The 27,561-nt window shown below is 39.5% G+C and overlaps 3 protein-coding genes and 2 long non-coding RNA genes across 8 annotated transcripts in view; 1 reads left to right on the forward strand and 4 right to left on the reverse strand.

Moving 5' to 3' along the window:
* LOC106953084 (uncharacterized) overlaps window positions 1-13,472 on the reverse strand; it is an 18,567-nt gene extending 5,095 nt beyond the window's left edge. Inside the window, exon 1 of the long non-coding RNA XR_001426117.1 lies at window positions 13,461-13,472. This is a non-coding gene — a long non-coding RNA (uncharacterized LOC106953084). The remainder of the gene's footprint in view (window positions 1-13,460) is intronic.
* On the reverse strand, window positions 1,503-8,854 carry dclre1c (DNA cross-link repair 1C, PSO2 homolog (S. cerevisiae)). 2 transcript variants are annotated; one of them, XM_015041609.1, is made up of 15 exons: window positions 8,553-8,851; window positions 8,421-8,472; window positions 7,337-7,421; window positions 6,436-6,495; window positions 6,300-6,355; window positions 5,539-5,640; window positions 5,334-5,406; window positions 4,867-5,007; window positions 4,263-4,364; window positions 4,013-4,149; window positions 3,883-3,937; window positions 3,703-3,791; window positions 3,129-3,226; window positions 2,526-2,612; window positions 1,503-2,226 (listed from the first exon to the last, which is right to left on the reverse strand). In XM_015041609.1, the coding sequence occupies exons 1-15, from the start codon at window positions 8,659-8,661 to the stop codon at window positions 1,661-1,663; spliced, it is 1,812 nt and encodes a 603-aa protein (XP_014897095.1). In that variant the 5' UTR covers window positions 8,662-8,851; the 3' UTR covers window positions 1,503-1,660. The 2 variants fall into 2 exon arrangements, with proteins under 2 accessions (XP_014897095.1, XP_014897096.1); XM_015041610.1 differs by lacking the exon at window positions 2,526-2,612 and having other exon boundaries at window positions 8,553-8,854.
* LOC106953086 (uncharacterized) lies at window positions 9,656-11,802 on the reverse strand. Its single transcript, XR_001426120.1, has 2 exons — window positions 11,466-11,802; window positions 9,656-9,891 (listed from the first exon to the last, which is right to left on the reverse strand). It is a non-coding gene; the product is annotated as an uncharacterized LOC106953086 (long non-coding RNA).
* Window positions 10,764-17,680, forward strand: tmem243b (transmembrane protein 243, mitochondrial b). 2 transcript variants are annotated; one of them, XM_015041611.1, is made up of 5 exons: window positions 10,764-10,929; window positions 14,731-14,946; window positions 15,031-15,081; window positions 15,450-15,554; window positions 16,267-17,680. In XM_015041611.1, the coding sequence occupies exons 2-5, from the start codon at window positions 14,869-14,871 to the stop codon at window positions 16,384-16,386; spliced, it is 354 nt and encodes a 117-aa protein (XP_014897097.1). In that variant the 5' UTR covers window positions 10,764-10,929; window positions 14,731-14,868; the 3' UTR covers window positions 16,387-17,680. The 2 variants fall into 2 exon arrangements, with proteins under 2 accessions (XP_014897097.1, XP_014897098.1); XM_015041612.1 differs by lacking the exon at window positions 10,764-10,929 and adding an exon at window positions 12,185-12,826.
* Window positions 17,681-18,157: 477 nt separating this feature from the next.
* On the reverse strand, window positions 18,158-27,307 carry dmtf1 (cyclin D binding myb-like transcription factor 1). 2 transcript variants are annotated; one of them, XM_015041613.1, is made up of 17 exons: window positions 27,208-27,307; window positions 26,022-26,137; window positions 24,564-24,647; window positions 23,646-23,731; window positions 23,464-23,560; window positions 23,185-23,261; window positions 22,474-22,631; window positions 22,366-22,398; window positions 21,662-21,771; window positions 21,361-21,589; window positions 21,138-21,289; window positions 20,539-20,727; window positions 20,380-20,453; window positions 19,310-19,468; window positions 19,051-19,221; window positions 18,812-18,893; window positions 18,158-18,735 (listed from the first exon to the last, which is right to left on the reverse strand). In XM_015041613.1, the coding sequence occupies exons 2-17, from the start codon at window positions 26,128-26,130 to the stop codon at window positions 18,701-18,703; spliced, it is 1,845 nt and encodes a 614-aa protein (XP_014897099.1). In that variant the 5' UTR covers window positions 26,131-26,137; window positions 27,208-27,307; the 3' UTR covers window positions 18,158-18,700. The 2 variants fall into 2 exon arrangements, with proteins under 2 accessions (XP_014897099.1, XP_014897100.1); XM_015041614.1 differs by having other exon boundaries at window positions 26,022-26,140; window positions 27,208-27,284.
* Window positions 27,308-27,561: the final 254 nt, after the last annotated feature.

Below are 27,561 nucleotides of genomic sequence, written 5' to 3' on the forward strand. Positions count from 1 at the left end.
AATCAAGTATGCTCAGCTCAGCTGGTCAAACTCAACTGGAGGACCAGAAAAAAAATAACTGCCTTATTATTTAAACTTTGTTTTGTTAAATATTCCAGTTTCTATCATTTACGAAGTAGTGAAAACACTATGCTCTTCATACATCAATATCAGAATATTCCATCCTATTCTATTGTTATAGCCACTAAGCATATTTAAATATGATGAACTAAAAAATACAATTGTTTATAAATGTAGCTTTGATAGATGTTTGAATAAGGTTTCCAGTAGCAAAAAAGCATGTTATGATCGATTAAATGCGCTGATACGTCATTATGCCTGCTAAACACATAACGCTGAGTGGAGTGGTGTACCGCTCCAAGATGGCCGTCCCAAATCTCGTCAGCGACAATAGGCGAGAGCGGTCCATGAGGGTCTATCCTTATGTCTATGGTTTCACATTTTCAGCTCTATATCGCCCCCCCCCGTGGAAGCTTTCCGAAATTGACAGCATGTTTCCAAACATTGAGATTTTTTATTCTCTTGGTTTATTCTCATAAACATCTTTAGAAAGAAATGTGAGAAAATACAAAACAGGTTAATTAAATAGTTAAACTGTAACTGGTAATGATTGCACAACCAAACGTTTCTCCCTTTTCACCTGTTGATCCACTTTAAAAGAAACGAGGCCAGAGAAACCACAAGGTGGCAGCTGAGCGGGAATGTAGGTGTGACGTGTGCGCAGGTGCAGGAGGACAGGAAGGAGGTGAAAGTGCAGCTGAATGAGGTCAGAGTGGTTTGGAAATGAGAAAACGTCTCGCCTTCAGAGAGAACAACAAAGTTCAGGAACGTTTTACACTGAAGGGAACCCAGAAATAAACCAGGAACAGTGACAAAGTAAGTACACCCCTGCTGCTCTGATGCTGAAACACTGTCCTCCAGAAAGAGAAACCGTCTGAGGATAAACGGAGAACATCCAACTATCATGTAAGGTGGTGGCAGCATAATGATCTGGGCTTGTCTGGATGGAAGAGCAGATCTGCAGCAGAGCTGAAGCTGGGCGATCAACTAGTTTAAGCAAATTTTTGGTTTCGAATTTCTGTTTTGTTTTTTTATCCAAAAATTAAAGTTTTTTTTTTTTTTCCACCCATATGCCACAGGGTTTCCATAAGTCAGAGCCCAGGGCAGCCATCTTGTTTTACAGCTTTTATTTACTTGGGCTTTAAATTCAGGTCAACTCTACAACCTTTATTGGGGTCAAAATTTTTATTACTAGAATAAAGTCATACAACAATGCAATACGAAAAGTAGAAATTTTTCTGAGAATGAAAATAAAAAATGACAAATTATTTTTAGTAGCAGTAATTTTAAGATGTTCATGTAGTAAAATTACGTCTTTGTTCTGCAAATATGACTTTATTCTTGTAATCAAAGAAAAACAATTTGTTGTTAAAATTAAAGCCACTAATGAAAAATCAAAAATAGTCCAAATATTTTCTGTCAATTGTAATTTCTTTTTAATAAAGATTGTTTTTAAGCTGTATCGCTGTAACAGATCAGCTGAAAAAACAAAAGTGCTGCGATGGCCTAGTCAAAGCCCATGTGACAGGAATCCTGGATCAGAGGGTGTACTTACTTGTTTTTCTAAAATAAAAACACACCGGAATGGATCTTTTGTCCATCAACCAATCAGATGTTCGTCTCCTTCGCGCTCAACCTGACCTCTGATGACCACTTCCTGTCCTGATGCCAGCTTCCTGTACAGCTGCAGCAGCTCGCCAGCCTGCGGCGCCTTCGACTCTGGCGTGGGCGGGACGTCGAAGTCCGAGGACGCCTGAGACGCCGGCAGCTCCTCGAGTTCTGACTGGGCCAGGATGAGGGTGTCGTCCAGGTTCTGGGAGGACTGGTTGGACTGGGAGGCGGACAGCGTCAGGCTGAAGGCGTCCAGGTTCTCCGGGATTCGGTCACCGTCGCTGAACAGATCCGGGGTCTGTGATGCGGTGGAGCAGCAGGAATGTGATTGGCTGTTCTGGCTGTCGCTCAGCGGCTCTGCCGTAAAGAAATCCTCCCACTTCGGCGCTTTGCTCACGTCTCCTTTTCCCTCCTCTTCCTCCTCCTCTTCATCGTCTTCGTCCTCGCCGTTGGACTCGGTGCAGTCGAAGTAGTTCTGAGCAGCAGACGTCGAATCAGACACCAGCAGAGGTAAAGACGTGGCCACAGGGAGCGCCGTTCTCTCAACTGGCGTCTCTACAGTTAAAGGAGAAACATTTCACCAAAATAAATTTTAAAAAATTAACATATTTTTTAATTTACTTTATCACCTCTTGTTTGCTCCGATACATCAGTATCAAACTTGCATTCAAAAAATCTTAATAAATACAATTCATGCTAAAGTTGAAGAGATACTGTCAGTGTAGCAAAACTATTAATACTACACAGCTACAAGTTTGTAGAAGTGTACTAATAAATGTACTGATTATGTATTTATTAATGTATTTAATTGACGTTCTCATCTAACTTTTGTTGCTCAGAAGACCAAAATGTACCGCTGTGCGTTTCCTGGTTCAGGATCAGTTTCTTCCGGAGCGGAGCCAGATCCAAACTGTCAAAGAGCTCGTCGTCGCTGCTCGAGTCTGAACACAAAACATGTGACCTCATTAAACTGGTTGACATCATTAAACTGGTTTACCACATTTAAACTGGTTTACCTCATTTAAACTGGTTTACCACATTTAAACTGGTTGACCTCATTAAACTGGTTTCAACCAGGTTGGTGATGTGAAGACTGCTGATAATCCAGCTGTTTTTTGCATTTCAGGCAATAAAATTTTTATATTTTATTTAAAAAGGTTTATTTGTATTTTTATGAATTTCTGATATTGTGGTTAAATAAAAATATACAAAACGGGTAATTTTTTCATCCGATTAATAGATTATTATTATGCTAACAAATGATGGATCGATTAATCAATAGTTCTGATGAATAATCGTCAGGACAACTGATTAATCATCAGGATAATTGTTAATTGCAGCCCTAATTTGGATATAGTTGGTGTCCCAGTTGGATAAAAATCCCAAATATGTCCAAAATGGACAGGAAAACATGAAACGGTCTTCAGGTTCTGTGTGAACAGTTTAGGGCGAGCTACCGTCAGAGGGCCGCTGAGCTCGGCTCCGCTTCAGGACGCCCAGAGGTTTGTAGACGAAGCCGGCGTCATCGGGCTGGTTCCGGCACATCAGCCTCAACCTGGAGACACAAACATCATCATCATCATCATCATCAGAGCGAAGATGACTCTGCAGCCTCAGGTCTGAACCCTGGCAGCACAGACAGAACTGGTCCAGTCTGGTTCCTGGAGCAGATGGACTCGGGATGTTTTACTGGAAAATCTCCCAGAACGTTTCTGCTGATCCAGAAACTTCTGTTGACTCTGAACAAGTAAAATATTTTACCTCAAGCTGCTCTGAATTAGGATCAGTATTTTTAGGAAATACAAAAACAAACGGACGGTTTGTTGGATGGATGGACAGTAAAAACATGGAATAAAGTCTAGGAACACAAATCTCTCCGTTTCTTTCCAAACTCATCCAGACACGGAATAAAAGCCAAATTCCCATTTTTCCAGAATTTTCCAGATTGAAGATTCTTATCTAATTTTCTCACTGGAAGAAATTAACTCAGAAAACTTTCCTCCATTAAAGCATTTAAACTGTTGGACTCACATCTGCGTGACGTCGGTCAGCGAGCGTCCGATCGGAACGACGCTCGGGAAAATGTTGACGGGCTGCAGGTAGGACAGGAAGTCCTTAATCTGGAACAAACCGGAAAAAAATCCCTTCATTCATCTGAAACAATGAAACCAGCCGATAAAGCAAAGTTGGAGATAAGAGTGAAAGTCTGACCTCTGAGTAGGAGGAGTGGAAGCTGAAACAAGCTCTGTAGGAACTACTTCCTGTTCTGGAGGACAGACTTCCTTTAGCCAAACTGAACTGAATTTATTCCCATTCCCCAAAGCGAACAGTTCTTTCTTACTTTATGATGACGTTGGTCTTCTTGGTTCGCTCTCCGAACCACATGGTGGACGGTTTGATGCTGATGATCCGGAGCGGCGACCCGTCAGTTGCCGAGCAACCACACGGCAACCGGTTGCCCTGGAAAAACTCCTCATCCTGCAGTAAGACACCGGGCATTAGTCCTGCTCTGCAACTTGATTAAATGTAACAAAAGTTTGTAAAATGTTAAAAAATATAATGTAGTTGCCATGGAGACGAGGGGAACAAACCCTGGGATGCCGGCAGGCATGGATCTGAGTGGTGCGGTCGGTGGTGACGTAGCTGAGGATCTCTGGCATCTTCTTGAACATCGCCAGACTGTTAACATGGATCTAAAGGAGAAAATACAAAATATATGCAAGATATATAATATTAAAACATTATAAATATTTAAAATTCAAATCCTGAACAGATTCACCAGATGGTTCCCTTAGAATCAGAACCAAAAGAGCAGAAGGTAGAGAACAGATTCGATGGATGGACGAACAGATGGATGAATGAATGGATTGATGACCAAACAGATGGACTAAAAATGAATGGATGAACGGATGGATGGATAAACATACGGATCAATAGATGGATAGATAAATTGGTGACACTTTTGTGAATCTTTATCCACCAGAAAATTTCCTCTTTTGTGATTCCAGATTTCTGTCATGAAAAAGAATCAGGAAAACTCATCGTGTTTCCAGAATCTGACCGTTTCCATGGAAACGAACAGGTTCCTAGGCTCTGAACAGATTCTGCAGCCTTGGAGGAATGGTGGCAGGAAGGGCTCTGACCCAACAGGATAAATGTTTTTCCTGCATGAGGAAACATCCCTGAACTGCTCACCTGAGTGCCGAACTCGTCTCCCAGGTTGGTGAACAGATACTCGTATCCGTACGCGGCCTTACAGTTCAGCCACACCACGTGATATGGACTCTGGCCGATCCAGTTTCCGATCAGCTCCAAAATCCCTTTCAGACACACTTCCTGCCATCACAGGAAGCAAAACCAAACCTCAAAACACTCAAAGACATAGCATTAAAATAGAGCCTCCAGCACGTAGCAATGATAGCACGCTAAACAGAACCTTAAACATTTCGCTTCGCTAGCACTTAGCATCATTAGCATGAAAACAAAACCTCAAACGCTTAGCATTGTAACCACTCGACATAGAACCTTAAGGATTGGGTGCTAAATAGAACCGAACGTATTCTGTTCTATTTAGAAAACAGCTAGTATCCATGGCAACCCACATCATTAGCATGAACCTTTAACACTTAGCATCATGAGCTGCAGAAAGTAAGATGACTCACTCTGCTGGGGATCTGGTAGAAGCGTGGGTCGTAGAACGTGGAGTCCAGATAAACACTCTGGATGTCTTTGACCCTGAGAGATACGGAGCGGACCGTCAAGACCCAGAACCATCCAGGACCACATGAAGTCGAGGGCCGGAAGTAGGGAGTGTGCGAGCCACTTCCAGCCCACTAGCCAGAAGCTTGAAACCTGTCTTGACTTCACCTGCTGCCGGAGTGCAGATGCTCCATCCTGGATGCGTCTCCGACCGCCAGCCGGAAGTCCCCCGTGTATAACACGTTTCCATGGCAACCCTCAAACAGGAACCTGAGAACACGAGGTACAGGCTATCTGTGATGAAACAGGAAATACATCGCTGCCACTTCCTGTAGACCTTGTAACTGGTCAGATCTGAACGATTCCTTAATCCAACTGCTTTTGTTTCCTTTGTGATCAAACAGATTCCCGACTCTGAACCGATTCATGACTCAATAGATTCCTGAGTCTGAACAGACTGGTGAACTGATTCCCAAAACAGATTCATTTGAACACATTTCCAACATTTAAATTTCTCACACACAGATGATAAACAGATTATCTGTCTCCATCACTGAACGAACAGATTCCTACTAGGAATCATTTAAAGAATCTGTTCAGAGATCTGATCAAAGCAGTAGGGAGGGACCTGTTCAGGATTAGGAATCTGTTCGTTCAGTCAGATTTCTGAACAGATTATTTAAATGGTTCCTAATTACCAACAAATTCCTTGTTTTTAACACTGAACAAACTGATTCCTGCCTCCAAGCAGATTCCCACTCCAGATTTCTGGTGATGAACAGATTCTCAGACTGAACACATTCTTTTACTCCACTTATCTGGATCAGCAGATCTTCAGGTTTTTAGCTGCTTTTCACTACATTTCTGCCCACAACTTGAATGTTTTTAGAGGAAATGTTTGCTAAGCCACAAAACTAGATGTGACTCACATGACGGATCCAGGACAGTGACCTGCAGGAAGCAGAGTCACCACAATCTCTTCTCTCTGTCCCACAAACAGAAACCCAAAGTTAGAAACAAAAGCTGAAAATCTCCGACTGCAGCATCGGACCTGAACATACCGACCTCTCCAGACGCTTCGTCCACCAGGGAAATCTGAGTGGGGCTCTCCAGCTCCAGAGGAACCTGCGATGGAAACCAAACTCAGCACGGACCCCAAAACCAAAGAGTATTTTAAGCCTGGCGGGACACCAGGCTTAACTTGCACCCCCGCCAGGCTGAGTTTGTTTATTTACTATACACAGAGGATGGTAGAGTTCCCAAAAAACAGTCAAGTAAGACTAGCACTACTTCTACATATTTTGACTCAAGTAAAAGTAAAAAGTGCAGAGCAGTAAAAATACTCCTAAAAGTATTTTTTCCAAAAAAGTTACTATATTAAATGTAACTAGTTACTACCCAACTCTGATTATAACAATGACAGCAAAAACAGGTTAAAGAATCTCTTTGGTGAAACAGCAAAATGGCAAAAAAAAAACAAAAACAAAAAAAACCATAATTAGGATAAAACAGTTGACTTGCAAAAAAATTATATTTATTTAAAATTTATTTTTATTTACCTCTGAATTTTAAGACTTTACAGTTGGTGTTTATGTATTGGTAATGTCTTCCAACAACACATAGTGCAAATTAACTCAAGGTAAATCTGTTTACTACTAAACGAACGTCACTAATATTCATGCATTTCCTATGAGAAGTGTTTATATGGCAACACTTTCAAGCATTTCAACCATAATTATATCATATTGGGATTTTATGTAACAGACCAACACAAAACAGTCAATTGTTGGGAAGAATTGTGAAGTTGACAGGAAATTCCAAAATTTCCTGTCAACTTTAAATATTTTTTAACTCTAAAACACAGAAGGCCTCGGGATGACTGCCCCTGCCACCGGGCTTCCTGGGGGAAACTCTGGATGGCCTCAGTGACCGGTTTGGACCCGAGACCAGAGGGGGAAGTACTCACTACGTATTCCTCCCAGAAGGCGTACTTTGGGTTGTTTAGCAGCAACTCTTTGGTCACAAAGGAGCAGTAAAGTCTGACGGTTCGACTGCAAACACAAACAGGAAGTAAGTTGTATTTACTCTTCCATTAAATACTTTAGTATGTTTTTTTTTATATTTGTTCAAACTGTCACCATGTTGTGACAGTGTAATATGAGAAAAGACTGAACTCCTCTGAAGAAATGCAGAAAAAACAACCAATCAGAGCCAGGAAAAGGGTTTTATTGCTGCCAATCAACTTCATGTACACATGGCTAAATGCGCTCATGGCGGAGAAACAACTTACCATTGCAAGAAAACCATTTACCCTCCGTCATGGGTGGCCAGGCTATCTAGCCTTAGCATTCACAACAGGCTTTGCTAGCCCTGTCCCAATAACTCAATTAGTCACATCACAAATTAAAATGATTTATCATTTTCCAAAAATTGGAGGACAAAAGTCTTCGGTTTGGTGCGTTGGTCACAACTACCCTTTTTCAGGAAGGACAATTTTTTTTACAGCGACTTCAACGTCAATTTTATTTGGTGTTTTGTTTATTTAGTTCAGATATTTAAAATGTCTTGCAGTTCCAGTTTTCAATGTTCATTAAAATTAAAGTTCATTGATCTCCGAGAATGTTTTCTTGCATCATTATGCCATTATAATTAGATTACTTAACAATGGTCTCAAAACAATAATGTTATTGTTTATCTTTATAACTTCTGGGACAATTTATCATTGGAACAAGATTTTTATTGTGACAAGCCTACACATTATGACATTGTGATTGGCAGCGGTAAGACCCGCCTCCCGGCTCTGATTGGTTGTTTCTAGTTAGCACTGGGAGAAGGCAGAGCAGTTAATTTTTCATTTATAGTCCAACACTATATCGTCACGACAGTTTCAACAAATATATGAAAACAGGTTTTTGATAAAAGTTACATGCTGCAACGGTAAAGTTTGTTTTAGACTCCATATCCTTTAATGATAGCTCCCATGCACCATATAGCAGTAACGGAGGTAAAAATAATTTAATTTCGTCATATTTAACCAAACGACAGTTCACCTGAACTGCAGTTTTCTCTTCAGCAGAGGTCCTTTCAGTCCTTTCATGTGGTCTGAAACGCAGAAGAAACCATAAAGTCAGAGTTTACGCGACACAGCCGAAAATAGCTAAAATATTCTCCGGTTTAATCACCTTTGTGACAGTGAGATAGGAAATAAGCCTGCGCGTGCAGGTTCTCCCTGTCGAACCGGTCCAAAGACACGGTGGGATACTCCTTCATCCGACCCGCGAACGAACTCATCTCTCAGCCGAACCGTCATCCACACCGCCTCAAGTTAGTTTGCTCTGCTTCAACAGCATCATCTGGTTTGTTTGTTTGTCCGCCCTGTTCAACTGCTCTTCTTCTACGTTCCAACCAGGAAGTGATTTCAGAATGTCGCCATCTGCCGGCGTAATGGTCCATCGGCGCCTCTGCTGCCGCCATATTGTGAATGACAACTTTCCTTTATTTTACGACTTGTGCTGTTTTATCCTGTTTTTTAAACGTTAATGATGATTTTAATAAAACAGTATGACATAAAACAATATGGTGAATATCATTACCATGACCAATAAGATGAAATCATTACCATCACATAATTCTTCAATTCTTCCAGGTATTATTTATTATGTTGGTAAAAGTATGGAGGCTTTCTTTTGGTTGTTGCAACGATTTAGCACTTTATTAAATAAAATTATTTAAGTAAAAAATAAACACATGGAAAATATAGATCTTTTATTACACATAAATTTGAAAAAATAAAAAAACAAAACAAGTGAAGCTTTCAAATGTTAACTTTTCTACTTGCCTTTTCTATTTCTTTTAAAATACAAAACGCTACTTTGTCATTTTCAAACAGCTATTTACACTATTTACAATCAATATAAGCTGTTTTGTTGAAAGTCAGTCAAAAATTAATTTTAAAGAACCAAATTAAAGAAATACAATATTTCTGTATTTCTCAGTACCATTGATATTTGAACAATTGTTCTTCATTTTGATTTTTTTTAATGCTTACATTAATCTAAAAATAATTTAAACACTATTTCTCTTTAAAAAGCGTTTCTGTGTTTTATGTAGAAGTTTTTATTTATAGATTTAAATATTCTTTGAGTTATTGAAAAAAATATATTCTGAAATTTTATAGCTTTTAGTTTAAAAAAAACTAACTTTGATAATAAAAAAAAACTATCTCATAATTGAGTAATAATCCTATACTATCAGTGTTAGTCTTCTTCTGTGGAAAGAGTCCAAGTTAAAATCAGTTATACGTTTATTTTTCATCAGTGGCATAATAGCTCCTATTTTCTTACATGCTTCCAGCGCCATCTGCTGGAAGGTTTTCACTATACAGTAATACTTAAAAAAAAAGAAAAAAGAAAACCTTCACCCGAGGCACTCAGCTGAAAGGATCATAAAAGAAGCTCAAGCTCCGCCTCCGCTGGCGCACTGATCTCCTCATCGGCTTGTAAAGGATGCGGAGCATCGTAACTGCAAAAGAAACGGAAAAACTTAACATTCAGCAAAAGATTGATTAAAGTTTTATTTCCTTTCAAACAGCTACCAGCTCACTTAAAACAGCAAAATGTTTAATTTTCAGTTCATTATAACTGGTAAACAACGACAAATTAAATAAAAACCGAGCAGTTTTTGATTTCTCAAAGGTTGTTTTTCTATATTCCTTGGAAATGTGACGCATTTCGGTCGTCTCGTGACTATACGGGACTACAGATGTGTTTTCTTTGCTGTTATTAATCTCTGGGCCTGTCACACTCTGCTCATGTGATGGTAACTTCAAAGGGGGAAGATTATGCACATCTAGGATTTATCTCCTGATGTAGAAAGTTAACTGTAAGTAGAAAGACAACTGATCCCATCAGCTGACTTATACAGTCCAGCTGCTTCTGCAACAAAAACAAGAGTTCAGCTGTATTCAATAAGAACAGAACAAAACAAAAACATCTAACTTTATATTTAGTTCTTCAGTTCATGAACATTCTTAATTACAAAATATGATTATTAACAATTAACTTATGAATTGGTAAATTATTAATAATTATAATAACGATCGTTATTATTAATAGTCATTATTAGAAATAATGATTAATAGTATTAATTATTATTGTAATAATTAGAATTAAAAATCATTATTTATCATTTATTATGCTAATAAGTCATAATCAGTGTTGCTGTAATAATGATTATGAATAATAAACTATTAATTAAACAATAACTATGAAATTAACTATTTGATACATAATTATTTTTATAATTATAACTCAACAAATGTATTGTTTGGCTGGAGCATATTTTACTGTAATGTCAGGCGTACTGAGATTTCCGGAGCGCGCCTGCGACCCTGAACGCCTCTCGGTCGGCTCAACAGTTAAAGTGAAGTCACCTTTAAGGAGCTTGAAAACTGGAGCTACCGGAGCTTATTCCCTTTAACTCTGACCTTCTGTGAAACCATGTTTCCACTCGGATCCACTCGGGATCTGTGAGGCGAGTGAAACCCGTCGGAATCGAGAGGTTTGCGGCTTGTTTTGGCTCTTTTTTCGCTGAATGTTTTGATTCTTTCCGAGCGGATGATCTGTTAGCTTAGCTTCTTCTGCCTGCTGCGAGTTAGCCAGTAGCGAGTAAATCTCAGGACACTTTACTGCTCCCGTATGTTCAATTCTTTGTTGGTTTAACATCAATAAATAATGTTTTCGACGTAACTTTAAGATAAAATCACTTACTATAGGGGAAACGAGGATTTGTACGCTTTAAAACAAACAAAATGTATATTTAAGTAGATAAGCTCTGTTTGATTCAAGCTAGCACTTAAAACATTTACTTTAATAAATCTGTTTCTTATCAGACAGCAACCTTTACTGATTGGGTGATTTATTTTTAAATATGTTCGTCTACCCAAATTGAATATCTTGAGTTTGTTTCTTTAGTTTCTGTGTTGCTGAGAAGAGCCTTAAAAATAAAGATTATAAATCAGGGTTTGGATACGGATCACATGTTTAAATAAGCTACCTTTACAGATTTATTACATTTTACATTTAATTCAGAAATACCTTAGCTCCACTCCACAAAGAGTTGGTGATGCTGGGGACAGGAAGGATATACAAGCAGCAGCAGTCAGTCTTGCAGCGTTCTGAAGAGGCCTCTGACTGAAGAATGTTGCTGTGTGACCAACATGACATGCTAACGGCTCAAAATCCGGGATATTCCACCATAACATGACAAACTCTTCTAATCCACCCAATCTGCTTTTGCCACTCCTCTTTAAATTTGTTTGGCTGTTTGATTAGAAAGATGCTGGAGTAGGGGATAAAATCCTTGAAGAGGTGGTTTGAACTTCCTCCTCCTCTCTCTGCATCCATCAGCTATAAAAATATGTTGCCACGGTTACGCATCATAAAAAGTTTGAAAGTAAAAGAAATAAAGGAGGTTACTAAAAATTCATTTTTAAATATTTTTACAACTTTATTGCGGAATTTTAACTGAGCATTTTTTTAAGTAGAGAAATACAAATAAAAATCTGAAAGAAGCTGTGAACTGTGCTCATTTAAAGCAACACTTTGTTACAGCAGATTATAATTTAGATGTGGGTTACAGTTTGAAAGTAAAATTTTAACACAAAAACACTGAAAAAAAAAGATTATTCACCAATCAGTGATTGGAACAAGTCGATATTTCCCCGATCAACTCTGATCCGTTATCAGCAGGGAGGAAAATAGAAAATCAAAGTTTTCCAATAATTTTTTTTAAATTTTATTTCCTCTTTGAATGAATCTGCAGAATGTGTATTCTTACTTTCAGAGTTGGTAATTATTGAAAATACAAACTAATTTGATAATTTCAACTCCTTAAATAATTAAAGTTATCTACTCTGATGGTGGATTGTTGTCTAAATTAGCTCCAATTTTGTGAATTTAATTGAATGTTTTCCCGTTTCGTGTTTTGCTGACATGTTGGCTCATGTTGTGTGAAATGTTTCATTGTGGGCTCATTTTAAGAAGCCTAGAGAATCACAAGGCGGTGCAGGAATGTAGCTTTAGGCCAGGTTTATTCCAGTTTATAATGAGCCTCTTGTTTTCTCTCTGTGTTGTTTTTTTCTGCTGATAAAGCTCTGCGAAGGTGTTTTTCCGTTTTCCCTCGTCTTCTCAGCCAGAAGAGGAGGAAATGAACGCAGCTGCGTGACTTTTCTCCTCACTCCTCCTTTTGTTTCCCTTTTTATCACTTCTGCTCTGAGCAGAATGTGAAATGTTTCGTTTTAGTTTGTTTTGTCTAAATTTAGGCCGGCGGCACCAGGTGTGCTGACAGAAACAGGAAGTAGGGAGGTTCTTTGAAATCGAAAATGAAATGTTTCAATCTCCTCTACGTGCTGTTATGGAAATATGACGGTTTACATGATTAAAACCTGCTAGAAAAGGTAGGAAACCATCAATGTATTTGTATTTTTAAATGTCAAAGCAGTAATTTTTCCTGCTGGTTCTCTGAGAAATAAAAGTTACTCCAGAAAGTAACAGCTTTTTGTTTTTTCTGGGTTACAAACTGTTCGCTGCTCATTTTAACATGTTGGAAATTATTGATTATCGTCAATGATTTAAGGTGGAACTAAACCACAAATCACCCATTTATTGGCAGGTAAAATATCTAAATTGGTCTTTACACTGAAAAAACAAAATCACAACATATTTTTAGTTTAGCTTTTAATGGAAATATCTTAGTACACTTAAATTAACTTACATGTAATATGTTTGTTTTAAGCCTATAATTCAATAATATTGATTAAAAAAGTATTAATTTCACTGGCAGATTAATTTATAACGAGACATCAATATTAAGGAATTATGAACTTTAAATAAATTCCTATATTTTGCTAAAAAGTGATGTAAAACTTAGTTTTCTTATTTCAAGTGTACTAAAATATTTGCACTAGAAACTAGACCAAAAAATACTTTGTAATATTTTGTTTAAGTTTCTGTGAAATAATTTGTTTAATTCTGCAATATTTTTGTCTAAACCCCTTCAGTGCTGCCCTCTACGGGTTGAAAGGCTGTTACTGCAGGTCAGTTTTTCCTTCTGATCCCTTCCAGGCTTGGTCACGCCCCTTTTTTACATCATAGCTCCGTTTTGCTTTGAAAACCCTTAAGAAAACAAACCAAAGATGACAGAATCGACCGATGATTCACACACAGCTTCCTCGTTTCTCTCAATCTGTTCATCTCTGAACTGAAAGCGTTCATGTTCGAAGTTCACCAAAACCCACGGCAGAAACAAGAACTAGTTCATCAACGTTACAGAAGAACCAGAAAAACTTCAACGGTAACCTTATCACTTAGTTTGCATATCCAGTACCTCAACATGCAGCCGATCTGGAGTCTGGGAAAGTATTCACACCCCGGGAAAGTATTTACATCCTTAGGAACTGTTGGGATTTTACATGAAAGAGCAGAAAAGGAAACCCAGTGTGAAGAAAGTGGCTCTGGTTTCATCTTCCTCTTTTGGTCGTGGTTTGTCATCGCCGCTGAAAATGAGAGGAAGTAAAGCTGGAGGTTCAGTTAAATCAGTTCAGCTCTGGGGGGCCGTGACTCGGCGCCACGAGGGAACCACGGTCCGTCCTTCCTCCCCAAAACGGAACCAGCAGAATTTACTCCATTCATCCTGATTTAATTTCCCCTTTTCTGATTCAGTCACACATTCATAAAATCAGGATCTTTACAGACAACAGCAGAGTCTTCAGTCAGAAGCTTCTTCAGAGAGGTGATGTACAGACTGCTACAGGAGATCCTTCCTGCCATCAGCATCAACAACTTTTTAAAACCTTAAATATGAGTTAAAATTACATTTTATTTTTAAATTGAATTTTCCAGATCTGGGAAAAAGTTGGATCCTTGATTCCTTTTTGTCCTTAAAACCTTTCCTTCCTGTTTTCTGCCTTATCCTGTATTTCTTTTCTTTTTGTATCGTCTTTGTCCTTATTTACTCACTTTTACTCGTTTTCATTCTCATTGCCTCGTTTTTTTTCTCTCGTTTTTGTCATTCTCGTTTCTCTCGTTCTATTGTTTTTATCTTGTTTCTCGTTCTTCTTGTTCTCCATTTTTTAGTTCTTTTTCCCCGTTCTTTCACTTTTCATTCTCTCAATTTTCTTGTTTTTCTTCAGTTTCTTTCTCTCTTATCTTGTTTTTCTTGTTCTCTCTCATTCTCTCGTTTTTCACTCATTTTTCCTCCTCCCGTTCTGTTTGTTGCGTCATTCAGGAATAAAAACCGTCCCCAACTCGATACATTTCAGTCTGAGGTAAAACGGGTTTCTGCGTCTCTCCTGCCTTCCAGCCTCCGCCATGTCTCCACCCGGCCGTTCGCTCTGACCGATTCACCGACGCCGGGCTGGAGATGAGTTTAACGCAGTGGCTGAGCGTTTCCAGGAGGCGGCGCTGCTGAGACGGGAGTGATCGGGTTTCTGCCGCCGCCATGGACGAGTTCTCGACCCGGACCTACGGCACCAGCGGCCTGGATAACCGACCTCTGTTCGGAGAGACGTCGGCTCGGGTAAAACCTCCAGTTGGCTCAAGATTCAATGGTTTTACCGGTTCCAACTGGTTCTGGAGTCACGTGTTGAACTTTCTCCTGCAGGATCGGATCATCAACATGGTCGTCGGAGGCTTCACGTCTGTGGTGGTTCTGGTGAGTTCTGCTGTTGATCCATTTAGTTTCAGACCCCTCCCACTGCCAGAACTGAAGTTACTGAGTTTTCCAATCATCTGAACCCCTTCATGACCTGCATCTTTAGTTCTGAGTCGGGTTTCTGACAGACAGCAGCTTCTGAGTCTGAGGCTGTTTCAACACATGGCAGCTCAGTAGTTGCAACCCTTTCAGCAGCCTGTTCCCCTCCCGGCCTGTGGGGGCGCTGCACCAAGAACCACTGAAGGAAACGCAGGCGAGGAGGGGAACAAAGTGGTTTGCTTGGTTTGAGAAAGAGAACCTTTGCTTTCCATTCGAGCCGATCTCTGCAGTGAACGTTCAGACTGAACGCTGATCTCCTCGTTTCCTAGGTAACCGTGATCGGCTCCTTCGTGTTCCCCTCGTTGCCTCCGCGGCCGCTCAACATCTTCTTTGCCGTCTGCATCCTGCTGGCGTGCGGCTCCACCATCGTGCTGGTAACTAAAACTCTGATCCGAAATGCTCTCTGGCTTTCCAAGCAGCCTGCAACACATCTCCAACTTTTACATTTTCCTTCCCAGCAGATTTAAAGTTTGGTTAAAAATCTTTCAGGCTTCCTGAAGATTATGGAAACATTTTAATTTTCACTAAAAATTGTAAAGAAAATCCAGCAGCAAAAGTCTGAGTTTTTGAAGTTGTAGCTTAAAAAAACAAACTTTGCTTAGTTGTTATTTGTCATTATTACCTATTCCTGTTTATTAAACTTAAGAAATTCAATCTAATAAACTTCATTTTATTAAGTTTAATTTATTATTTTTATTAATAAATTGAATTATTAAATAAAAATTAATACTTCATTTGATTCAGATTAATTTATAAATTCAATTTATTTATTAAACTGAATTTAATTAACTAAATTTTGTTTGGATAAACAACATTTTGGACTAAATTTTTCCAAACTTTAGTCTTCTTTTTGTGTCCAGAAGGCAATTTAAAGAAAAAAATACTTTAATACTTTTACTCTGTTCCTGTTTTTACATTTCAGTATTTTGTCAAACATAATAAAACATAAACATTTTAGATGAGGATTTAAAACTTTTCTGCTTTTAAATTACAAAAACCCAGAGAAACTGTTGATCGTAAAAGGATTAAACCCAGATTCAGTGTTTTAGGTGAAAGTTTAAAGTGAAACGTTTTCTTGTTCTGCAGATATTCTGGTACCGGCAGGGCGACCTGGAGCCCAAATTCAGGAAGCTGATCTACTACATGCTGGCCACCATCGTGCTGCTGTGTTTATGTGCCAACCTTTACTTCTTCGACGTCAGGTAGAGGAAGAGGAGGAGGAAGAGGAGCCATCATGGCGTTGACTGACAGAGGGAGGTCCAACGTGGATGAGTGGACCGAGACGGGACCAAAAACACGGAGGGTTAAAGTTCCCGGGGTCAGAGTTCAGACGGCAGAACTCAAACAGAATCGTTTACATCCTGATGAATCCTGACCCTCCAGCGGGATCCAACTTGTGTTTCTGTGATTGGAAATAAAGATCTGAACACATTTATTCCTCCACCGGGGGCGCCAGAGAGTCACAGTGATTCAAAACCACAGAATGAAAGTTGAACATTGAAGTTCAAACATGTTCCAGTTTAGCTTCCTGTCGGCCGATTTGAGGCTGAAACTGGAAACCTCTGACCTCTGAATTTGGATTAAAAGGACGTCAAATCCCACGGTGCGTTCAGGGGCGGCTCCACGGTCAGGAATTCAAAGCTTCTTTTAGTTTACTAGTCATAACGAGGAGATTTTTCACGTTAAACCGGGATCAAGTGAAGCTGTTTCTGCTTTTTTACTAGATGCTTGCAAGCTGGGCGATTAATCCGATTTTTGATTTGTGAGGATTTTGAAAAATCTGGATTTTTGTCCACCAATTCTCTCCGTAATTCAGAGTGATGTCAGCACACCCAGGGCGGCCATTTTGCTTTACTATTATGAGAATAGACGCAACAATAACAGAATAAAGTTGTAATATTACCAGAATAAAGTCTATTAAATAATAAATAGAAATGCCAAATCTTTTAACACATTAATTATCAGTAGTTGGACTTTAAAACTGTCATGGAAACGACTGAATTTGTCAAAGAAAAATCTACAAAATCCGACTTTGTTACTTTGGATCCTGACTTTTTTCTCATAATTTAGGTTTTTCTGGTAAAATTGCGTCTTTATTCTGATGATATTACGACTTTATTCTTGTAATTAAACATATTCTAGTAGCCTGGGCGTATAACTCACAGACGGATTCAAATAAAAACCACAAAATCTGATCCGGTATGAAAAAGTTACATTTTAATCTGTATCATATCACCCAGCCCGAACTGAAATAATCTGCTCCGTTAATCCCGCTGGTGTTAAATCTGAGCTGGACTCGTTACGCATCGTTAGTCTGCCCAGAGCCGAACGGAAACTAGAATCAGGGTTTCTGTTCCTTAAAACTGGAAAATAAAATCAGAGGAAAGTCGATTTTAGGTTCAACATACAGAAATTCACAGTTTTCCCTCCATTTTGTCACTTTAATGTGTTTTATTGTAATTTTATAAAGTAACAGCCTGAATAAAATCAGTCAACTGGCTTCTGTGTGTGACTGAATGTTGGTGGAAATGCCGACGTTCCCTGAACGCCTCAGAGACGAAACGTTTCCTTCAAGATCGGAAGGAAAGAAGGATTAATAACTGGAAACCAGTTTCCAGATGCTGGTTCACTTCCTGTTGTCCACATTGTCTCTTTCTTTGGTCTCAAAAAATATTCTGAAAAAACATAGAAATTTCTGAGCTCAAAATGTTGAAAGTTTACAGGAAAAACTCAAACTTGGAGATTAATTTCACATTTTATAGAAAAAAAATTCAACATTTGGAAAGTTTCAAAAAATTTAAACTTTTGGAGCTCAGAAATTAAAAGAAAATCTGAGATTTATCTAAAAATTGTAGATTTTTTTTCTTGCAAATTGTCAACTTTTGGAAAGTAGAAATTCCCACTTTTTTGTTTCTAAAAAAAATTCTGAGATTAATTTCAAAATGTCTGTATTTTGTCCAAAAGTTTTCATCTTTTGGAAATCAGATTTTCACTTTTTTACATGAAAATTTCTGAAATTAAATAAAACATTTCATAGTTTTTTTTCTTACAGATTTACTTTTTTCCTGCCTAAATGTCCGTAACACGCCGCAGTGTAAACTTTTCCCTTTCTGACTTTAAACTCAGGAGTTTGTGGTTCGACCTCCAGGTGAAGGTGGGAATATTTGTGGATGAAATAAAACTGATTTTATTTCATGTTTGGCTGTGAAATAACATTTTCTGTTGAAATAATTCAAAAACAAACTGAATGACAGTAAAAACTGATCCAAATAAAGTCTGATTTCTCACAATGTTAACATTTAAAACTGAAATAGTTTTAGTCCTTCGCCAGTCGCCATGGCGACAAGCATGATTTCATAAATAAAGTCCGTTTGGCTCGGTTCGTCCCAGAGGTCATGTTCGGGTCGACGCTGCCTTCACATTTCATGCAGGGATTCCCCGAGATCTTCGGCTAAAAACGTCCCGATAAAAACAACTCACAGTTCGACTCCGATCCGGTTCTGATCCGGGTCCGATCCAGTCAGTCAGAACCTTCCTGGTTCTCTAGGATGGGATCTGCGGGCAGCAAAGAGGTCGGCAGGGTTACAGGAGTTGGTCAGGAGCGTTTTGGTCGGTGCTGCGTTGCTGTTACCTGTCAAGGTGCTGCTGATGTTGGGAGGAGAGGCGATGAGCACGGCGCTGCCCGACGGCATCCCAGGATGCACCACTGCACCCTGGACAACATTTAGAGGATGAGGTCAGGGACTCAGTCGTTTAATTTATTCTCTTTATTTTAAGATTTTCAGAACCTGGTTCAGATTCTTCAGACTGTCGGACCAGTTCTGGAAACCCAAACCTGAGTCGTTTACATTCCCGAAGGTTTTTTTTTACCTTCTCTGTGAAATCTTCACTTCCTGCCTCAGGCGTTGCCGTGACAACCGCCTCCGACTCCTCCAGGAGTGCGGCGACGTTGAGGTCCTGGCTCCGCCCCTCCGGCGAAGGGGCGGGCTCAGCGGAGACGGTCTGGATGATGACGCCATCTCCGGAGCAGAGGCCGTCAGTCTGCGCAGGAAAAACAAGATGGCTGCTGAAAAACAAACAACGAGGACGGACAGACAGACAAAGGAGAGAGAGAGAGAGGGAGACCCACCGACAGGCTGTGGAGGATGATGTGTTCCTGGGAGGAGGGGGAGGAGCCTGTTGTCAGGGTTACGGTGCTGTTATTGGACAGGCTGAGAGGAAGGCTCTGATTGGACGTCGTCTGGAGGTAGAAGGTTCCGGGGGTTCCGGTTGGCTGCAGCTGGAAGGACTGGAAACAAAACAAACAAATAATTATCTGATTTAAGAGAGTTAGCGCCACGCTAACAAAATACAATTACATTGTCAGAATAAAGCCATACTAGAATAAAGGTGCAATATTATGAGAATAGAGCCGTAATAAAGTCGTTATTCTGTCAACTTTATTTTTTATTTAAATTTTTCAGATTAAAGTCGTACTAGAATAAAGATGTAATATGAAAATAAAATTGAAATAATATGAGAATAGAGTCATAATATCACAAGAAAATGTCAGAATATTATGACAATAAATATCATAATTCTACGACGTTTTTCTTGTCATATTCCAATTTTATTCTTGTTTTATTACAACCTTATTCCCATTTCTTTTCTTTTTTTCCACCTTTTTTCTTTTTTTTTAATTTCTTACTAGAAAAACCATGTCTAGTGTATCAAACAAGTCGGGGAAGTAAATTTGACAATAAAACTGTTTTCAGAACAGAAACTGTGAAGGAAGTAGCTTGTGAGCCCAGCCCGTTACCTAGCAACCCCAGAAGAGTTCCACTCCGTTACTTAGCAACCCAAACTGATCTCCAGCACGTTTGGTCAGCTGTTTTACTGCAGTAAATGGCTGCTGATGTTTTGTTGTTGACTTACCATCCAGAAACCACTTGCTGCATTCTTGTTGGTCGTGCAGGAGGCTCCACTAATGCTTTTCAAAGATGTATAATTTTGAAGCTATTTTAATGCACGAGTGTAAACGTTGAGTTGCTGTTTGTGGCTTATTTGGATTTAAAGTGCCAGGACCCCAAAAAGCAACTCATTATCTAACAATGGTTTTTGCAAAAACTCCTAAGGGAGTATCATAGGTCACCTTTTAATTTTAGATGTGGCTTTAAGGGTTACAATTAAAACTATGGTGTCCTGCTGGGTCAAACTCACCGGCAGGATCTCAAAGGTCTGCAGCGCTCCTGAGTTCAGAGTGATGGCGTCTCCGTCTGCGGCTGCATCTGAAGCTACAAACAGACACACGGTGAGGAGGAAGAGCGGCTCGTCACATGTCCGGCTGCGTCGAGTCGCCAGAAGGTCGCCGGCTCTCACCCAGGTGAGTGATCTGCAGCGGGATCTGGACCGGGATCTGCAGCGCTGCCAGTGGGCCGGAGACGGAACTGCAGCCGCTGCTGTCATCCAGCCGGGCCAGGCGGATCTGGAGCGAGGAAGAGGAGGGACTGCCGGGGAGGGACGCCGTCTGTGATGATGTCATCAGCTCCTCCAGGCCCTTCAGGAGGACTGGCACCGCAAACACAAAGCTGCATCAGTAAATCTGAGCTAGGGGCCATTTTTAAGACCGATCTGTCTCCAGGTGGAACGATTATTCAACAAAACAAAAACTGAGACGGCAAGTTTGAATTTACAGAGGATTTCCTCTGATCTACACAAACTCACAGTTATAAACACAGCAGAGCTAATAGTTATTCCAGTGATCAATTATTCTGATGATCAAAGCTGCAGGACGTAACTTATTAAAAATACTCATTTTAGATATTTGTTGAAACTGTCACCATGTCGCGACAGTTTGCTATGAGATAATGTGTGAAAAATATTTAGCTTCTCCCAGTGATAACTAGAAACAACAATCAGAGCCAGGAGTAGCTACTTTTTAAGAAGTAATCAGTAACAGAGTTACTTTTTCTGCTCACCGCTGAACGGGATCTCCTTGTGGTTGGCCACTTGCCTCTTGATGCTCCACCATTTGGAGCGCAGCCACTGAGGTGAGCGCACGCTGCTCCACCCCCACGCCAGATCCTCCCACTTGATGTCGTTCTCGTCCTCCACCTTCACCGACGAGATCCTACAGGAAACAGGAAGTGTTTGAACCCGTTCAGCCTCTGAGCCTGCGGCTGCCCGGCGCCGGACTCGGACCTGCGCAGGAGGTTCAGGTCGTCCTCCTTCGTCCACTCGGCTCCTCCGCTGTGCTTCCAGTTCAGGTAGTTCAGCCACTTGGACCGACACTGCTTCTCTGAGCGCGTGCGAACCCGATCCGCCACCGTCGCCCAGGAAACCCCGGCCGTGACCGCCGACCCAGGCGACACGCCTGCCATTTCATACACCACCTCCGCCAGGCGTCCCTCCTCCTCCTCGCTCCATTTACCTGATGTGTAGCATTAGCATTAGCGATAGCAGGCAGCTGAAACCGGAGCAGCGAGGTTCTTATAATCCTGACCCGTGTTGCAGGTTTCCTTCATCAGACGGCAGCGGTCCTTAACGGAAGAGGCGCTGCGACCCAGAGCCGCTCCGATCGTCGCCCAGTCGTTCCCGTGTTTTTCCCTCAACCTAAAAAAAAAACAAACAAACAAAAAAAAACAGGTCAGGACTGGCTGGTAAACGAGCCTCCGGCCACTAGGTGGCAGCAGTTGTTACTGAAACAGCAAAACAAAACGAAAAAGTGCTTTATCATTTTATCATTTCATAATTTTATCGTGAAAATTTTTGAATCATGATGAAAATTTTGATTTATTGTTTCCACAATAAATTTTAGTCATTGATGGTAAATAAAATTAAATTAACTGAATTATTGCAAATGTTAATTTTGCTAAAACAGCAGAATTTTTTATCCAGAATTTTTCTTTTATTTTGATTAAGAATAAAAAAAAAGATTTATAGTCACAATAAATTTCAGTCAGTCAAAAATAAAACTGACAGAATTATTGCAAATATTATTTTTGCTATTTTCTAAATCACTTGTTCCATGAGAGCGTCAAGAAATATCCGTAAATTTGACAATATGATTAATTGCAGTTACTAGATTTGAAATTTAAAAACAATAAAAAGATCTGTAAAAAGTTAAAACTGAGTTGTTGCAACTCATTTTGTTGATCTGTTTCGATAATTGGGTAATAAATGCTAGTTTCCCACTGTTTTACTCACGCTTTGAGTTTCTCTATCTCCTCCGGAGTATACCTGGAGAGGAGAAGGACCAGTTAGCTCTCCTGACTGGGTCACAGCCTGATTCCAGCTGTCTGATCCTGAACTCACTTGCCAACGTGGTTTCTGTCATCGTACATCCGTAAAACTCTCCGGTAGACGGCGAACAGCGGCCGGTTCAGTCCCAGCGCCACCGAGCGGTAGAAATCCTTCCTCTCCTCTTTCGACATCTCGAAGATGATCTCTGCTGGATCCTGGATGCCGCGCCGCTGAAAGAACGCAGCACAGATGATTCTTTATGTCAGGGATGTCCAATGTGAGGCCATTTGTGGCCCTTGGGATGATTTTATATGGCCCCCAACTTCAACTCAAGAACAGTAGAAACTTGGACCGCCAGCACTTTTCATTCTGATAGACAGTTTGTCATTTATTTAGTGTAACATTTTTCACTGTGAAACTTAAATATGACCTATTCTGCTTCCTTTAACAAGTCAGGATAGGTCATTGGCCTATAGAAAACATGTTCATCACACTATTTTGCATAAAATCATCCTTAGATAATAAGGTTTTCAATCTGGCCATGGGTAGGTATCAGGCGGAACTCTGCTGGGGTCGCTAGGCAACGGGCGGAACTCTGCTGGGGTTGCTAGGCAATGGGTGGAACTCTGCCGGGGTTGCTAGGTAACGGCACAGTGGCCGCTTTTTTAAAATTCACAGAAATATTTTATGTTTTTAAACAGATTTTTTTAATTTGGATACCACAACTTTACACGTTTGTGAACAAAAGACACAGAAACGATGATCGCCATGGTGACGGCATACCTTCATGTATCGGTCGATGTTGTTGATCAGGATGTCAATCTCCTCCTTCGACCACATTCCCTGCTTCCACCTGTGACCTGAAGAAGAACAGAAATCATTATTAAACTAAAAGTATTTGGTTGGTTTGACTGAGAGCAGAGAGAAAAAGAACCACAGCAGGTAGAAATGAACAAGTGTTTAAGTTTTGATCTCCAGTGGAACTGAACCGAGTCTACCGGACTCCCAGGTGAGGAAACACCTTAAATGTTTTGAATAAATAACAGCTGTGGGCATTTGGACCTTTGTTGGCCAGCGTGTCTTTGTCCTCTTTAGTGGTGAACCAGGCCTGACTGACTGGTGACACTTCAGCCTTCTGCTCTTTGTCCTCATGCAGAATCTGCACAAACAGATACAAATGGTTCTGTCTGACTTGTTCTGTTGGACTCAGAACCATCTTCCACCATGTCCAGCTTCACGTCTACCTCGATCTCAGTGACGCCGTCCTCAGGCAGGTCGCCTTCAGCGGTGGCCGTCATCGTCACCTCAAAGCTCTCGTCGTTTTCAGACACTAACAGAGAAAACAGGAAATCTAAAACTCTCACATCAGTTTTGGTTTGTGGCTCCAATTTCAAACATCTGGAATGTTTGTTGTATTTGTCTATTTTACCAGTGGCTGAACGGTTAATGAACTTGTTACTTTAATTAAGATCTGTTTATTGCAAATGTGTCGATTGTTGTACTTTAAAGTCTAAAAGATGTAATGACATAGCTGTCAATACCAGTTTTAGCCATTAGGTGTCAGTATTGTTTGTGGTCACATGGTGAAGCTCCAATAGATATAAGCAGAAGGAGAAATGGCTGAACCAGAGGTGGCAAACCAAATGAAAAAGTAAAATGTCTTTGTTCTTTCCTCAACACTATTGATTCACATTAGCTGCATTCACATTGCAAAATTTGACATTTCAAAACTAAATTTGCTTAAAGGAAACACTGCAATTTCGGAAAAAACTAACATTTTTGATAAATAGTTTAAGCGGTTAGATGAGGAGGAGTTTTTTTTTGGCCGTATTGCAGATGTTTCATTTTGCAAAACTGTAATGGAAATGCTTTTTTCCATTCACACGAGTCGCACGATCAACAACAGGATGTTACTTGACTTATCTCGTGATCAAACTTATTCATCTCTTAGTTTATTGAAATAAACTAAGAGATGAATAAGTTTGATCTCAGTTTATTGGAGTAAACTAAGACGTCAGCAGCTCCGTTATTGAAACGCAGCTTCTGACAGTTCTTGGTTTGTTCCAGTTCATAAAGTGACATAAAGCAGCTTATGAGATTCTGAATTGATCCCTTTAGATGTAAACAAATAAAAATCAGAGACAGAAAAACAAACATCTCACTGGTGATGACAGAGAACTGAGGCGTCTCCAGGTTTTCCTCTGTGGAAACTCGCGTCTTCTTTTGAAGAGGCTCCAACTCCTCGTCTGCAAACACATTCACACCTCAGTAATCATAATTTCCTTTGGGATCAATAAAGTATTTTTGAATTTAAATTTAATTTGCTACAGCAGTACAAGCTTCCTGGTTTGGTGACAGGTTGCATGTTAATCTTCTGTTTTCCTTTATTTTAAAGGTGAGAAAACGAGTGCAGTCACAAGCCGTGTTTCTATCGATCATTTTTGAAGTATTTTTTAAGAAAAAAAGGAAATGATGGAAATAGCAAAATTAAAAAATAAATTCTTACATTTTGCCAAAACTGGTGGTGGTTTTTGGCTTTTATGAGAAAGAACCGATGTGATGAAGAGGGGAGGAGACACGTCAGGGTTTCAATACTTTTCGGTTTTTCATTACACTTTAGTTTTATTTCGTTGTGACTTTTTGTTAGTCTAAAGTTTTAATTAGTTTTTAGAATGTGTTTGCTAGTTTTTATTAGTTAATACTGTTTAATTTTAGTTTTTTTATTAGTTACAGTAGTAGTTTAACTTTTTTCATACATTGGTTCATTTTTAGGTGAAGAATTCAAAAAGATAAAGTATTGAGATTATGTTTACAACTTTTGGGTCATGAATACTCAACAGAACGTAACATTTTAATAAAATATTTTCAATTATTGTAGAGCATCAAACTGACGCTGGTGTTTTCTCCCAACGTTTGCAGCCGCCACTTTGAGAAAATTTCTGCCATATACAGTGTTCTGTTCTGAAGTTATAAATGTTTTTTATACAAGAAAAAAGGGAGAAAGCCTGCCCTCTCATGTTATTTTAAAGTACTACAACGTAGTAAGTTTTGTTATTCGAAACAAAACTTATTAAACGGTAGAAATAGACACCGTTGGTGTCCGTTGGTGTAAATTACTGTTGAAATCTTTCATGTATGGTTGCATTGCCGGTATGTATTAAGTTTGTAACTTTGTAACATTGTTTCTGTCTAGCGATAGCGCTCTAATGTGTTGTTTTAAGGTAGAGTATGCTTATGTTAATTAGATGCGAGGATATCGCGAGGTTATCGGGTGCGCAGTTGGCAGCCTAGATGTACGCATATAGATGTGATGTTCGGTAGAAATTGAATGTATTGTATTTTATGCTGCATATGATCACATATTGTATTTTTTGTCTTCATTTCAGTTTTACCCTTTTAATTGTCATTAAACCTGCTAACAACGTCCTTCGGTCTTCAGAGTCGTGACATGAGAAAGGTGTTAGAAAGCCTTTGCATCAGACATGCAGCAGTAACGGCACAAACAGCATTAACATCTGAGGAAATCACTGACGTGGCTAGTTTACGGAAAAACAATCATTTTGCTACATTTTAAAAGTTAACTGAAAATGCATTACGGAGTTGTCTGCTTGTTGACCCACCATTTGAAGGACAGTGCAGGATGATGCTGCCATCACTGTCATGAGTCAAAGTGACGGGCTTTACACTTTCTAACGCTGCTGGTTCTTCTTCTGCTGCTGCTGAGCTCATCCTGCACCTGCTTGAAACACAAAACACACCAACCTAACTGCTGCTTCCCCGACACAAAGCCGGGTGTAACTGTAGTAGAGCATAATGCAGCTAATTATAGTCTAAGCAAAACAGAACAAAGAAATAAGAACAAAAAAAACGTTTTTATGTGCAAAGAAAACAACTCTGCAAATATCAGCTAAATTCTGGCAAACTATTTTTAAAACATAAGTTAAAAAAAAAAGATGACACAATTGCTCAAACAAAGCCTTTATTAAAATGTTTGGATTGTTAAAATTGTAAGAAAGACAGATACTGTATCATTTCTGTGGCCACTGTATTAGGGTAAACTCTCAAATATTTACAAGGGACTATGTAAGCTTGTTTTGTATTGTTTTATGAATATAAATAAAGCTGAATACAGCATAACTGAAAAATAACCCGTAACTAGTCATGCATTTACAGAAAATATTGAACTTTTAATTAATTTAGCTTTACTCTCTGTCTCCCTCTACCGTTTTCAACTTGAAACTATGTCAACAAGTACTTTTCTGGATTATTTTATTATAAATTACCATTAATAATCATTATTATTATATAATATGCATGCCGAATTATAAACTTCGCAATTTAAAGTTCAGTCCATGTGAAAACTACACTAGAATATGGTTACAGTATATCTGAATCATAAAATAATGCATAAAATGACATATTATGTATAAGGGGTTTGGAATGCGGCCCCGTCAGGCTGAGAAAAATATATTTAGGCACTCAATGTGCATTGTTTACATCTACACAACAATAAGCAGAAACAGAGTCATATTCAAGACGTTCGAAATCCAGTAAAGAAAACCCAAGATTTCTCGGTTTTTCTTGCAGCTGCTCTGAAGCTAACAATTAGCATCGAGCTAAAAGAAAGACGACATAAAAATCTGCGGCGCCATGTTTGTCGACAAGCTCTCGCTTATGGCGCCTGAGTAGTTTTGGCTATTATTTAGGCTTTGAAACGATTTTTATGCTTTGGTTTCGCTCCTGCACGTCTCATGGTCTCTGGCCACCAAAGAGAAAGTGAATTTTACTTTTGATTTGGCTACTTACTTCCTGTTTTTGGTCCGGGGACTTTCGAGGTACCAGGATGAAGGTAAAGTGCCAGGATGAAGGAGAGCCTCACGGAGGCCACGGGTTGCCAGGTTTGACTCTAGTTCTATTTCAAAATGGTAAATAGTAAATCTTTTGTTCATTTGGAGCAAAGAAAAAAAAAGAGAGAGAAAAAAAGATAAAAAAAAAAACAAACAAAATCCTGACGTTCTTGAATTGCACCTCAGTCAGGCAGAAATAAGTTGCAGTCATGGATATGATCCTTGCCCATTATGATGGATGGAAAAAAATGTTTTACATTTTTTCTTTGGTGCTGCTTTGCATCCATGAAGCCTCATTGTCAGATTCTCTGGG

This window comes from Poecilia latipinna, unplaced genomic scaffold (genome assembly GCF_001443285.1).
Source record: "Poecilia latipinna isolate Pla-1442-1.1 unplaced genomic scaffold, P_latipinna-1.0 Scaffold560, whole genome shotgun sequence".
Taxonomy (NCBI): Eukaryota; Metazoa; Chordata; class Actinopteri; order Cyprinodontiformes; family Poeciliidae; genus Poecilia; species Poecilia latipinna.

Excerpts from the sequence above, each read along its gene's own strand:
- dclre1c (XM_015041609.1), bottom strand. The coding sequence starts at position 8,661 with ATGAGTTCGTTCGCGGGTCGGATGAAGGAGTATCCCACCGTGTCTTTG. Across the intron at positions 4,365-4,866 it reads GAGACGAGTTCGGCACTCAG|ATCCATGTTAACAGTCTGGC; the intron begins GTGAGCAGTTCA and ends TTTCTCCTTTAG. Across the intron at positions 3,227-3,702 it reads CTGACCGACGTCACGCAGAT|GTTGAGGCTGATGTGCCGGA; the intron begins GTGAGTCCAACA and ends TTGTGTCTCCAG.
- tmem243b (XM_015041611.1), top strand. The coding sequence starts at position 14,869 with ATGGACGAGTTCTCGACCCGGACCTACGGCACCAGCGGCCTGGATAAC. Across the intron at positions 14,947-15,030 it reads TCGGAGAGACGTCGGCTCGG|GATCGGATCATCAACATGGT; the intron begins GTAAAACCTCCA and ends TTTCTCCTGCAG. Across the intron at positions 15,082-15,449 it reads TCACGTCTGTGGTGGTTCTG|GTAACCGTGATCGGCTCCTT; the intron begins GTGAGTTCTGCT and ends CTCGTTTCCTAG.
- dmtf1 (XM_015041613.1), bottom strand. The coding sequence starts at position 26,130 with ATGAGCTCAGCAGCAGCAGAAGAAGAACCAGCAGCGTTAGAAAGTGTA. Across the intron at positions 21,290-21,360 it reads GACCTGAACCTCCTGCGCAG|GATCTCGTCGGTGAAGGTGG; the intron begins GTCCGAGTCCGG and ends TGTTTCCTGTAG. Across the intron at positions 20,454-20,538 it reads GCTGCAGATCACTCACCTGG|CTTCAGATGCAGCCGCAGAC; the intron begins GTGAGAGCCGGC and ends GTCTGTTTGTAG.